General features: G+C 41.1%; 1 protein-coding gene across 1 annotated transcript in view; it reads left to right on the forward strand.

Moving 5' to 3' along the window:
- The window catches only part of laynb (layilin b), a 60,249-nt gene that overhangs the window by 15,076 nt on the left and 30,912 nt on the right, over positions 1-14,261 (forward strand). Inside the window, exon 2 of the mRNA XM_061878546.1 lies at positions 12,015-12,321. Coding sequence (XP_061734530.1) covers positions 12,015-12,321 — 307 coding nt within the window. The remainder of the gene's footprint in view (positions 1-12,014; positions 12,322-14,261) is intronic.

Raw genomic sequence — 14,261 nt, forward strand, 5'->3', positions numbered from 1 at the left:
GGCTCTTACAAATAAAACAACAACAACATTTAGACACTCATAAACGGTCATGATTTATATGAATGAATTCCTACCTTGCAGAAGTTAATTTATCACAGTCATTTCCAGAACGATCCATCCATCCAACCATTTTCTACCGCTTGTCCCCTTTGGGGTCGCTGGAGCCTATCTCAGCTGCATTCGGGCGGAAGCCGGTGTTCACCCTGGACAAGCTGGCACCTCATTGCAGGGCGAAATTTCCAGAACCAATTAACAGCAATAAACGATCAACTGTAAAACCAAACCAAAAAAAACAAAAAACGGTAAAAATGTAAGAAAAAAAGAGCAAAAAATATATAATGTAATCAAGAAAAAAAAACGGACATTATAATGACTGATAATAATATGCATTGTTACCTATAACACAAAGTTGACCTAAAGTTCTGTGTTATATATATATATATATATATATATATATATATATATAACCCCTCATGAAACAGTTCTGTAGAGATGAAGTACTCTTGTGATTTTTCCCACACATATATATATATATATATATATATATATATATATTTATATATATATATATATATATATATCCATCCCATCCATTTTCTACCGCTTATTCCCTTTCGGGGTCGCGGGGGGCGCTGGCGCCTATCTCAGCTACAATCGGGCGGAAGGCGGGGTACACCCTGGACAAGTCGCCACCTCATCGCAGGGCCAACACAGATAGACAGACAACATTCACACTCACATTCACACACTAGGGCCAATTTAGTGTTATATATATATATATATATATATATATATATATATATACATATATACACGATTGAAGCCAATAAGCAAACCGTCAACTTCCTTGACGTCACTTTCAACCTGAGAAATAACAGCTACCAACCATTCGCGAAACCCAACACAACACTCCAATACGTGCACCATGACAGCAACCACCCACCCACCACCACGAAAAGAATACCTACCGGAATTAATAAAAGGCTATCGATGCTGTCATCTAGCAAAGCTGAATTCGACCAAGCAACCCCCCCGTAGCAGAAAGCACTTGATGAAAGCGGATACAACTTCACCCTCACCTATGAACCCACGCCAGGAAACCAACCAAAAATGAGCAGAAAACGAAACATCATCTGGTACAATCCACCATTCAGCAAAAACGTCTCAACCAATATCGGCCACAAGTTCCTCACTCTGATCGACAAACACTTCCCCAAAGGCAACACCCTAAGAAAAATATTCAACAAGAACAACATTAAATTGAGCTACAACTGTATGAACTACATACAACAAATCATTTCAAACCACAACAAAGCAATTGCAAAAGGACTGCCTACCCCCAGACTAAACGACTCTGAAACCAATAAGGAATGTAACTGTCGCAAGAAACCTGATTGCCCTCTCAACGGAGGGTGCTTACAAACATCAGTCGTTTACCAAGCAAAGGTAACACGCAAGGACATTAACACATCCGACACGTATGTAGGATTAACTGAAGGAGCGTTTAAAACCAGACGAAATAATCACAGAGCCTCCTTTAGAAACCAGACTTTGCGGAATTCTACAGAACTCAGCAAACACATTTGGAACCTCAAAGACAATAATGTTGAATATTATTGGCAAATAACATGGCAAATTCTTGCATCCAGCACACCTTACAACAGTGGTAATAAAAGATGCAACCTATGCTTAAAAGAGAAACCGTTTGTTATATATCATCCAGATCTATCATCCCTCAACAAGCGCAGTGAAATCATTTCGACATGCCGCCGCAGACGGAAACACCTCCTAGGTAACACATGAGCCAATCACCACGCCCTACGCCTGCCTGTACCCACCCACTCTGTGCCCTATATAAACCATTGTATGTGAATGCTTCCATTAAAATCTCCTGATGATTGAGGGAACCCCTCATGAAACAGTTCTGTAGAGATGAAGTAGTCTTGTGATTTTTCCCACACCTACATATTGCGCTCTAACAGGGTATCGAGCACTATTCTCTGGATAATGCAATCAAGACATATATATATATAAATATATATATGTATGTATATATATGTATATATAAAACACCGAGGTAGAGAGGAATATTCGTTAGGTCAGGGAAAAACACGGAGGCTATTTCATCCCTACAAGCCTGTTTTGCAGGTTTCCCTGCTCTTCAGGGGATTGTCCCTAAAGAAAATATTTCTTCAGGGAAATTTACGTAACAAAAAATGGTGAAATAACTGAAAACATGTTTTATATTCTAGTTCAGTGGTTTTTAACCTTGTTGGAGGTACTGAACCCCACCAGTTTCATATGCGCATTTACCGAACCCTCCTTTTTTTTTTTTATTCAAGACAAAGTGACCGTATTTTTCGGAGTATAATTCGCTCCGGAGTATATGTCGCATGGCCGAAAAATGCATAATAAAGAAGGAAAAAAAAAACGTATATAAGTCGCACTGGAGTATAAGTCGCATTTTGGGGGAAATGTATTTGATAAATCCCAACACCAAGAATAGACATTTGAAAGGCAATTTAAAGTAAATAAAGAATAGTGAACAACAGGCTGAATAAGTGTACATTATATGAGGCATAAATAACCAACTGAGAAGGTGCCTGCTAGGTTAACCTAACATATTATGGTAAGAGTCATTCAAATAACTATAACATATAGAACATGCTATATGTTTACCAAACAATCTGTCACTCCTAATTGCTAAATCCCATGAAATCTTATACGTCTAGTCTCTTACGTAAATGAGCTAAATAATATTATTTGATATTTTACAGTAATGTGTTAATAATTTCACACACAAGTCGCTCCTGAGTATAAGTCGCACCAAACTATGAAAAAAAAACTGCGACTTATAGTCCAAAAAATACGGTATATATTTTTGGTAACACTTTAGTATGGGGAAGATATTCTATGTAACAAAGACTTAATTTAAAGTTTGCTGGACACTTGGGGAACATATTCTAAGTAACAAAGACTTAATTTAGAGTTATTTGGTTAGGGTTAGGCTTATAACAAGCCCATGCTGAATAAGGCATTAATAAGTACTTAATAATGACTAGTTAAGAGCCAGTATGTTACTAATTAGCATGTTAATAAGCAACTAATTAATGGTGAATATATTCCCCATACAAAAGTGTTACCATGTTTTTTTTTTTACCGGTGCACAAAATGAACCGTGCATGAACATTACCTTGTTCAAAGAACAAAACCAACACGGTGCATAAACTCACAACAAATTACACACCTGCAAATCAGTCTGACTTCTGCTGTTTCCGTATCCATGATACGCCGATAGGGAGAAGTTTTTATTCACACGATTGTGACGGTTAGCTGGCAGCGTGGTGCAGGTTCGTTCTGTCTATTATGCGGTCGGACTGGAGACAGCGTGAAGGTAAGCAATTATGATTTATTTATACTACAAAACAGACTAAGAACAGAAAAACTTGCACAAGGCACTAAAGGCAAAACAAACAGAACTAGCATGGGAGCTAGAAAGAACTAAAAGCGCTAGCATGTGAGCTAGGGAACAAACAAAAGAAGCATAGCGCGGAAGCTAGCAAGTACAGGAAACAGTTCTTTACCACAATTGGGAAAGAGCGTCCTCACCTGTTGCACGGAACAGAAACTACTCGGGTGTGAGATCGAATCAACAGAAAAAGCAGGCTTAAATAGGGAGAGTAGTTACGAGGCAGGTGCGCGTCAAAAACAAAAAGGCAGGTGACACTAATGCTTAGCTATGGCAACAGAACAAAACAGGAAGTGCCACCAGGAACTAAGGAAGTCAAATACCAACAGAATACGATACAGAAACAGAACAAAACCAGAATATGACATGATCCGAGCAGCGGATCATGACAACGATGAGTCGGGTGTGATTTGACCTCCGCCAGACTCCTGAGCCCGACTCACCGAACCCCTAGGGTTCGATCGAACCCAGGTTAAGAACCACTGTTCTAGTTTCTTCAAAATAGCCACCCTTTGCTGTGGTTACTGCTTTGCACACACATTTCAGGTGACTACCTCTTGAAGCTCATGGAGAAAATGCCAAGAGGGTGTGGAAAAAGTAATCAGAGCAAAGGGTGGCTATTTTGAAGAAACTAGAATACAAAACATGTTTTCAGTTATTTCACCTTTTTATTTGTTAAGTACATAACTCCACATGTGTTCATTCATAGTTTTGATGCCTTCAGTGACAATCTACAATGTAAATAGTCATGAAAATAAGGAACATGCATTGAATGAGGACGTGTGTCCAAAACGTTGGCCTGTACTGTATGTATGTGATCGGTATTGATATCGGCCGATCTCATGATGATCGGAATCGGCAGGATCGTTACATTCCTTAATATGTTGTATATAAATATAGCAATAACAACAAAACACAACACAATCACATAGATAAGTGAAAATAATCATAAAAGAGATCTGGAATGTATTGGTCTCATGACGCCAGTATTGATCCGATACTGATACTACCCTTGGTATCGATGGGATACATTTTTTTTCAATATTAGCTTCTGCACTCTTCACTTCTCTGTATGTTAAAAAAGTTGCACAGACAGACAATGTGTCATACATGTGAAAAAAAAAAAGTAAGATTTTTTGATTGTTTCCAATGCAGACACTGGCTAACTTCTTTTTACACTTGCATACGAGTTAAAACCTGTTTATGTTCTGTTGATGCACCGATCAATACAGTCAGTAGTCTTTATTTTCACTGGAAGAGTCTAAGCTTTTCCACTAAGGCTTGTGAGGCACGCAGCAGCATTCCCAGTTCTTAACTTAACTTAACTTAACAAAAGAACAAACTCTCTTGCTCATTGCAGGAATGTGAGCTTTATTTCCCCTCACACCAAAATACGGTGGAATCTCTGAAGTCCAATTTTTGGTTGAATAATTCGTAATTGGACCCCAAATTCCGGGTAAAATGTAACTCTTTACTGGAACAAAGCTTCACTTCAATCTTAAATGACAGCTCCATGGCCAGGGTTAACCTGGAAGAAGGTGAGAAGAGAAGAAGAAGAACATACATAATTAAAGCTGCAAGCAGCGTTGGTCGGGTCCGCCTTTGGCTGTTGCCGCCGTGTCCCGAGTCCCGACCTTAGTCAGACCTACATAGAAGTTTTTGTTTCATCACTCTACGACATTCCTAACAGAATATACAAGCCGTGTTGTCAGTTTTTTTTCCTAGGGGGAGCTAGAGCACAATTTTCATTTTTGGGGTTTGGTTTTTTTATTGGATGGCAATTTTCACCAGTCCTGATGTGTGTGTAAAATTTGGTGAGTTTTGAAGCATGTTAAGGGGGTCAAATTACAGATTGGCGTTTCTGGATGTTGTTGATAAATGGCTTTCGCTTGGCATAGTATAGCTTTAACTTGCACTTTGAAGCATGTTAAGGGGGTCAAATTAGGGTGCGAAGGTGCGAGCGCGCCTTGGGCTGCTGCCCCCAAGCCCCACGGTAGCAGACACCTTGTTGGCACTATTTAATGCGTTGTGAAAGTAATGCAGTTGTTGTATTTAACTGAAAATATCAAGCTTCCTGTTGATTTTTGCCAAAGTATGTTAATTATTCAAATGTAGGTTTACGTCAGACCTACATAGTGGTTTTTGTTTCATGTCTCTCTGACATTCCTACCGGAAGTTACAAGCAGTTTTGTCTGTGTTTTCTTCCTAGGAGCAGTTTGTCTGTGTTGTATTCCTAGGGGGCGCTAGAGCACAATTTTGAGTTTTGGGGTTTGGTTTTTTATTAGCTCGCAATTGTTGCCAGTCCTGATGTGTGTGCCAAGTTTGGTGAGTTTTGAAGCATTTTAAGGGGGTCAAATTACAGCTCAGAGGCAAAAATGACATTTTTTAGGAAACCTTGCGCAGGGGTTCTTTGAAGGCGCGTAAAATCCAAACCGGAGAACTTATCAAAACTTTGTTCGACCACTTTTATCAAAAGGGTTTAAACTCTCTCCTGTGCGAGTTTGAAGCCGAAACGACAAACACACTGGGAGGAGTTTTGATTTGAAAAAGGTGACGGGTTTTCACAAAACCTTTATTTTGAAGGGGTAATTGCCAACTTCCTGTTGATTTTTTCTGCAGGCTGTCAATTATTAAAATGTAGGTCTAAGTGAGACCTACATAGAAGTTTTTGTTTCATGTCTTTCCGGCATTCCTACCGGAAGTTACAAGCAATTTTGTTTGTGTTTTCTTCCTCGGAGCAGTTTTTTCTCAGTTTTATTAAAACATTGCGCTAGAGCAAAATTTTATTTATTTTTTTCATTAGATTGCAATTTCTGCCAGTCCTGATGTGTGTGCCAAGTTTGGTGAGTTTTGAAGCATTTTAAGGGGGTCAAATTACAGCTCAAAGAGGCAAAAATAGCATTTTTTGCGAAAATTTAGCTTTGAATGAGTTTTTGCAAAATTTCTGTTGATTTTGGGTATAGACATTTCTAATGGGGAATCAAGGTCTAAGTCAGTTCTACATAGCGGATTTTGTTTCATGTCTCTACGACATTCCTAACGGAAGTTACAAGCAGTCTCTTTTTCGTTCCTTCCTAGGGGGCGCTAGCGTGCAATTTTGATTTTTCTGGTTTGGGAGCCTAATATGTTGGGAAGGCATCCCCGACCGACGTGTGTGTCAAATTTGGTGAGTTTTGAAGCATGGTCAGGGGGTCAAAATACAGCGCATAGGCGAGTATGCGTGCGGAAAAAAGAAAGAATAATAAAACGCACGAGATACAATAGGGTCCTTGCCTATGGCAAAGGAGTCCTTTGCCATAGGCAGGGCGGACCCTAATAAGTCATGCAAAGTAAGCATAAGTAGATTCAAAACAGCGACATGCTTATGGCGATGAACTTCATTTCACACAAGATTAACTTTAGGTCCTGCTTCAAATATTGCGGCTTCGCCACATCGCGGATTCTTTTTGGGATCATTTTAAATTGCTTTTAAGCATATTGCGCGATTTATGAGCCTAAATAAAGCATTTTCAAGCATAACAATGACTAATAAAGTAACATATCAATACTATTGTACAAACCCCCAAAACCAGTGAAGTTGGCACATTGTGTAAATGGTAAATAAAAACAGAATACAATGATTTGCAAATCCTTTTCAAGTTATATTCAATTGAATAGACTGCAAAGACAAGAATGTTCGAACTGGAAAACGTTGTTATTTTTTGCATATATTAGCCCCCGTGATCCCGAAAGGGACACGCGATGGATGGAAGGGAATTTGATGCCTGCAAAATGTTTTAAAAAAGCTGGCAAAAGTGGCAAAACAAGACGGAGAAAGTTGAGGGATGCTCATCAAACACTTATTTGGAACATCCCACAGGTGAACAGGCTAATTGGGAACAGGTGGGTGCCATGATTGGGTATACAAGCAGCTTCCATGAAATGCTCAGTCATTCACAAACAAGGATGGGGCGAGGGTCACCACTTTGTCAACAAATGCGTGAGCATATTGTCAAACAGTTTTAGAACAACATTCCTCAACTAGCTTTTGCAAAGAATTTAGGGATTTCACCATCTACGGTCCGTAATATCGTCAAAAGGTTCAGAGAATCTGGAGAAATCACTGCACGTAAGCGATGATATTACGGACCTTCGATCCCTCAGGCGCTACTGCATCAAAAAGCAACATCAGCGTGTAAAGGATATCACCTAATGGGCTCAGGAACAATTCATAAAACCACTGTCAGTAACTGCAGTTGGTCGCTACATCTGTAAGTGCAAGTTAAAACTCTACTATGTAAAGCGAAAGCCATTTATCAACAACACCCAAAAATGTTGCCGGCCTCGCTGGGCCCGAGCTCATCTAAGATGGACTGATTCTAAAATAGGCAAGTGTTCTGTGGTTTGATGAGTCCACATTTCAAATATCAATTTTCTACCGCTTATTCCCTTTCGGGGCGCTGGCGCCTATCTCAGCTACAATCGGGCGGAAGGCAGGGTACACCCTGGACAAGTCACCACCTCATCACAGGGCCAACACAGATAGACAGACAACATTCACACACTAGGGACCATTTAGTGTTGCCAATCAACCTATCCCCAGGTGCATGTCTTTGGAAGTGGGAGGAAGCCGGAGTACCCGGAGGGAACCCACGCAGTCACGGGGAGAACATGCAAACTCCACACAGAAAGATCCCGAGCCTGGATTTGAACCCAGGACTGCAGGACCTTCGTATTGTGAGGCAGACGCACTAACCCCTCTGCCACCGTGAAGCCACATTTCAAATAGTTTTTGGAAAAAACGTTTACTGAGTATTGTTAAAAGGAAAGGCTATGTAACACAGTGGTAAAAATTTTACTGGACCAACTTTTTTGCAATGTGTTGCCGCCATTAAATTCAAAGTTAATGATTATTTACAACAAAAAAAAAAAAAGTTTCTGAGTTCGAACATTAAATATCTTGTCTTTGCAGTGTATTCAATTGAAAATAAGTTGAAAACAATTGTCAAATCATTTTATTTTGTTTTTATTTACAAATTACACAACGTGCCAACTTCACTGGTTTTGGGTTTTGTACATTGTCGGTCACTAAAGGAGACCAAACCAATGAAAGGGACATCAATAACGATAAACGAGGACGTCTGTACTGTTCCTTAAGACATCATTAAAGAAAATGGAGATGATACAACTTCTGAACCACCACATCATGATCCCACATCACCGTTTGAACTTTGCTTTTAATTTGACTGTGTTTTGTATCATTTCCTGTCCTGGTGTTCATATTTTAATAGCGTTTCCTTTTTGTTTTGTAGCACCTTTTACTTTCTGTTCCTCGTCCTGCCAGCACATTAATAATTAATTACCTTTAGTTCCACATTGTTCTGTCAGTTCTGGTACATAATCCAGAGCAGGGGTATTCAACATTTTCAAGGCCGAGGACTTGCCCCCCACTTATGTATCTTGTATAAAATTGTGTTTGAAACCTGTCCTGAAGGTAGCTTGTTATTGTCTAATAGTAAGATAGTCAGTTTATTTGTTCATGTTATTTTAAAAGTGCAATATTTGTTTATTTTTGTTACTATTGTCATATTATTTGTTATGTGCGTATTTAAAGATATGTAAATTAGTGGAACAATTGCATATTAAATATTGTGTGACTAACAGGCGGATCGGTGTGGCGTCTTCAGTAATGCGGACGTTGTATCGATCCGTTGTGGTGAAGAAGGAGCTGAGCCGGAAGGCAAAGCTCTCAATTTACCGGTCGATCTACGTTCCCATCCTCACCTATGGTCATGAGCTTTGGGTCATGACCGAAAGGACAAGATCACGGGTACAAGCGGCCCAAATGAGTTTCCAGGTCTCTCCCTTAGAGATAGGGTGAGAAGCTCTGCCATCCGGGAGGAACTCAAAGTAAAGCCGCTGCTCCTCCACATGGAGAGGAGCCAGATGAGGTGGTTCGGGCATCTGGTCAGGATGCCACCCGAACGCCTCCCTAGGGAGGTGTTTAGGGCACGTCCAACCGGTAGGAGGCCACGGGGAAGACCCAGGACACGTTGGGAAGACTATGTCTCCCGGCTGGCCTGGGAACGCCTCGGGATCCCCCGGGAAGAGCTAGACGAGGTGGCTGGAGATAGGGAAGTCTGGGCTTCCCTGCTTAGGCTGCTGCCCCCGCGACCCGACCTCGGATAAGCGGAAGATGATGGATGGATGGATATATTTAGTCTATTTATACCTGCATTGTCCTTTCCATCCTTACACTTTCCCTCCTTTGTAACTGAGCCACTGAGTGAAACAATTTCCCTTGTGGATCATTACATTTTGTCTAATTCTAAGTCTGTAATATATACTGATATATTATTCTATTTTATATATCCATCCATTTCCTACCGCTCATTTCCTTTGGGGTGGCGGGGGGCGTTGATGCCTATCTCAGCTCCACTCAGGCGGAAGGCGGCGTACACCCTGGACAAGTCGCCAGTATATACAATATACAGTATAACAAATCTCAATTGCCATGTACAATATTACAGTATATGGAACAGCTGCAGCAAAAATATACAAACAGTCAATAATCCAAGTAGTTTATAGAATGCACTTAAAACGTTCTAAATTCCAGCATCAAAGTTCGATTTTGGTGCACTATTGTGTGACTTATTCCTAAAAAAAAACCACTGATATGAGACTTGAGTATCCAATTGCAGTTATTTTTATTCTACACACAACCTCTAAAGACCTACTGAAAGCCACTACTAGCGACCACGCAGTCTGATAGTTTATATATCAATGATGAAATATTAACATTGCAACACATGCCAATACGGCCTTTTTAGTTTACTAAATTGCAATTTTAAATTCCCCGCCGAGTGTCTTGTTGTATGATGACGCGTGTTTGTGACGTCTCGGGTTGTAGCGGACATTTCAGACCAGCAAAGTCGAGTCTTTTCATCGCATAACTACACAGTAATTTGGACATCTGTGTTGCTGAATCTTTTGCAATTTCTTCAATTAATAATGGAGACGTCAAAGAAGAATGCTGTTGGTGGAAAGCGGTGGATTGCGGTTGCTTTTAGCACCGAAAAACAGCTGGTGTTTCTTTGTTTGTTGTGAAGCTTTAGCACAGAGCGGTCAAGCGAACATGTTTCTCTACATCAACCAGCAAGTTTTTGGAAGGGAAACTTGTGATATTAAGTCGGCTCTTACCGGAGACTTCAGTGGATTATGCGACCTCCTCCTGCAGCTCAAAAAGGCAGCTGTGATCTTGGCTCCTCGGCTTCTCTCAGAGACACTTGCTTTCGTCACAGCCATCCGACTTTCAGGTATGACTTTACAATATCACTAAAACACTATTAAAACAATGAGCAGATAAGGGATCTTCCAGAATTATCCTAGTAAATGTGTCTAATTATATATAAATGGGTTGTACTTGTATAGCGCTTTTCTACCTTCAAGGTACTCAAAGCGCTTTGACACTACTTCCACATTTACCCATTCACACACACATTCACACACTGATGGAGGGAGCTGCCATGCAAGGGGCCAACCAGCACCCATCAGGAGCAAGGGTGAAGTGTCTTGCTCAGGACACAACGGACTTGACGAGGTTGGTACTAGGTGGGATTTGAACCAGGGACCTTCGGGTTGCGCACGGCCACTCTCCCCACTGCGCCACGCCGTCCCATCCAATTACATCTGAAACGCTCCGCCTGGAGCCGTCACCTTTTTCTTTTTTTCTTTTTTTGTGCTTCACTCTAACTTTCCTCATCCACGAATCTTACATCCTCGCTTAAATTGATGGGGAAATTGTCGCTTTCTCTGTCCGAATCGCTCTAGCTCCTGGTGGTTATGATTATAAACAATGTGAGGATGTGAGGAGCTCCACAACCCGTGACGTCACGCACACGTCGTCTGCTTCTTCTTTTAAAGGCAAGGCTTTTTTATTAGCGACCAAAAGTCGCAAACTTTATCATTGATGTTCTCTACTAAATCCTTTCAGGAAATGTATGGCAATATCGCGAAATGATCAAGTAATAAGAAATAAAATCTCATTTCAGTAGGTCTTTAAAGGGCACAATTGCCTGTTTTGTCAGGAATTGGCCAAAAACACACATTGCAGGCTTACTACACAGCAGTATAGGGAGCGGTATTGCTCGGTTGGTAGAGCGGCCGTGCCAGTAACTTGAGGGTTCCAGGTTCGATCCCCGCTTCCCCCATCCTAGTCACTGCCGTTGTGTCCTTGGGCAAGAAAACTTTACCCCCCTGCTCCCAGTGCCACCCACACTGGTTTAAATGTAACTCAGATATTGGGTTTTCACTATGTAAAACGCTTTGAGTCACTACAGAAAAGCGCTATATAAATATAATTCACTTCAAGTTTTTGCCCAAAATAAAGAAAAAAACAACGTCATGTTCTTGTGTGTGTTGTATATGCTTGATGGCGTGTTTCTTTGGAATGCGCATGCCTACTGGTTTCTAATTTTGCTACCATGTGAGTGCCACAGGAAGTCTTAAGACAACAATCAGTCTCTTGTTCCCTCCCTGATGGCCTCCTGACATGTGTCCACCACAGGCCAACGGATCTGCCGGCGAGGGACCGAGCGCCCGTGCTACAAGGTGTCCTACATCCAGGACCGCCGGCGTAGGCTGACCTTTCAAGAGGCCAGGCAGACGTGCAGGGCGGACGGCGGCGAGCTGCTCAGCATCGAAACGGAGAGCGAGCAGCGGCTGATCGAGAGGTTCATACAGCAGCTGCACGCCGCCGATGGGGACTTCTGGATCGGCCTTCGTCGCAGCCCCCAGCGCTTGAAGGGTGGCGGTGGCAACCCGGGATGCCCCTCCCAGTACTTCTGGCTGGACGGGAGCAAGGCCAAGTTCAGGTTGTTTTCAAACGTTTCCCACTGAGGGCCACACAATGAAAATTCTAAGGATGCTGGGGCCATTTTGATATCATGTTTTCTAAGCTGATAACAAATTTAGATTTTCTAAAAGACATCCATGTAAGTTTTGTGTTATTAGTATGGGTGTGTGGTAAATATCGTATGGAATCATGACGTCACATCAATAAATCCGATAACCTTAAAAAAGTAGCTCTGATAACTGATTAAAATGATGTGGCAATATGAGCTTTAACCTTAGAATGTCAATATGTGGACTTTGGGGTTGGTTTTCCTGGAATGCAAAAGAAAGTTGAAGCGGGCAAGGCGTGAAGGTAAGGACATATTTATTTATTACTATAAAAAAGGAACAAAAGGCGCGCACAAGGCGGAAGTACAAAAACTTGGCTAATGAAACAAAACACTCGAACAAAGGCAGAAACTTTGAACATGAAGCAAAACTCGTTAACTGTGACATGAAAAAACTAAACTTACGTGGCATGGCAAGAAGCATACAGTGGGGCAAAAAAGCATTTAGTTAGGGCTATATAAGTAAACATTGATTGATTGATTGATAGTCAGCCAGCGATTGTGCAAGTTCTCCCACTTAAAATGATGACAGAGGTCTGTAATTTTCATCCTAGGTACACTTCAACTGTGAGAGACAGAATGTGAAGAAAAAATCCAGGAATTCACATTGTAGGAATTTTAAAGAATTTATTTGTAAATTATGGTGGAAAATAAGTATTTGGTCAACCATTCAAAGCTCTCACTGATGGAAGGAGGTTTTGGCTCCAAATCTCACGATACATGGCCCCATTCATTCTTTCCTTAACACGGATCAATCGTCCTGTCCCCTTAGCAGAAAAACAAACCTAAAGCATGATGTTTCCACCCCCATGCTTTGCAGTAGGTATGGTGTTCTTGGGATGCAACTCAGTATTCTTCTTCCTCCAAACGCCACGAGTTGAGTTTATACCAAAAAGTTCTCTTTTTATTTAATCTGACCACATGACATTCTCCCAATCCTCTGCTGTATCATCCATGTATCCATTTTGGTATAAACTCAACTCGTGGTGTTTGGAGGAAGAAGAATACTGAGTTGCATCCCAAGAACACCATAACTACTGCGAAGCATGGGGGTGGAAACATCATGCTTTGGGGCTGTTTTTCTGCTAAGGGGACAGGACGATTGATTCGTGTTAAGGAAAGAATGAATGGGGCCATGTATCGTGAGATTTGGAGCCAAAACCTCCTTCCATCAGTGAGAGCTTTGAATGGTTGACCAAATACTTATTTTCCACCATAATTGACAAATAAATTCTTTAAAATTCCTAAAATGTGAATTCCTGGATTTCTTTTTGACATTCTGTCCGTCACAGTTGAAGTGTACCTATGATGGAAATTATAGAACTCTGTCATCATTTTAAGTGGGAGAACTTGCACAATCGCTGGCTGACTAAATACTTTTTTGCCCCAGTGTAACTATGAACAGGCATAAGTATCAGAAGAAGCATGGCATGAAGTGAGCAGAGGTAATGTCGCCTAGCTGACTTCCTTGCAACTACTGGTTTAAATAATAGTGACATGATTAGTGAAAACAGGTGCGTGACTCAAAATGTGAAACAGGTCAAACTAATGGTTGCTATGGTGACAAAACAAGAGAGTGAAAAAGCAGGAACTGAGTGTCCAAAAACCCAAAAACATGACTTAAACTAAACATGATCACAGACATGACATGGAATTTGGGACATGCTCTCCCTGAGAGAGCATAAGGAGGTTGAGATGGGAAAGGAGGTAGCGGTAGGGGTGTAACGGTACTTGTATTTGTATTGAACCGTTTCGGTACGAGTTTGTAAGTCTTGACAAGCTGCTCTGCTTTCTGCCTCTGTCTCAGCAGCAAGCATTTTCCCGCCCACACAACCATCTGATTGGTTACATAC

Source organism: Nerophis ophidion, linkage group LG18, assembly GCF_033978795.1.
Source record: "Nerophis ophidion isolate RoL-2023_Sa linkage group LG18, RoL_Noph_v1.0, whole genome shotgun sequence".
In the NCBI taxonomy this organism is placed as follows: domain Eukaryota; kingdom Metazoa; phylum Chordata; class Actinopteri; order Syngnathiformes; family Syngnathidae; genus Nerophis; species Nerophis ophidion.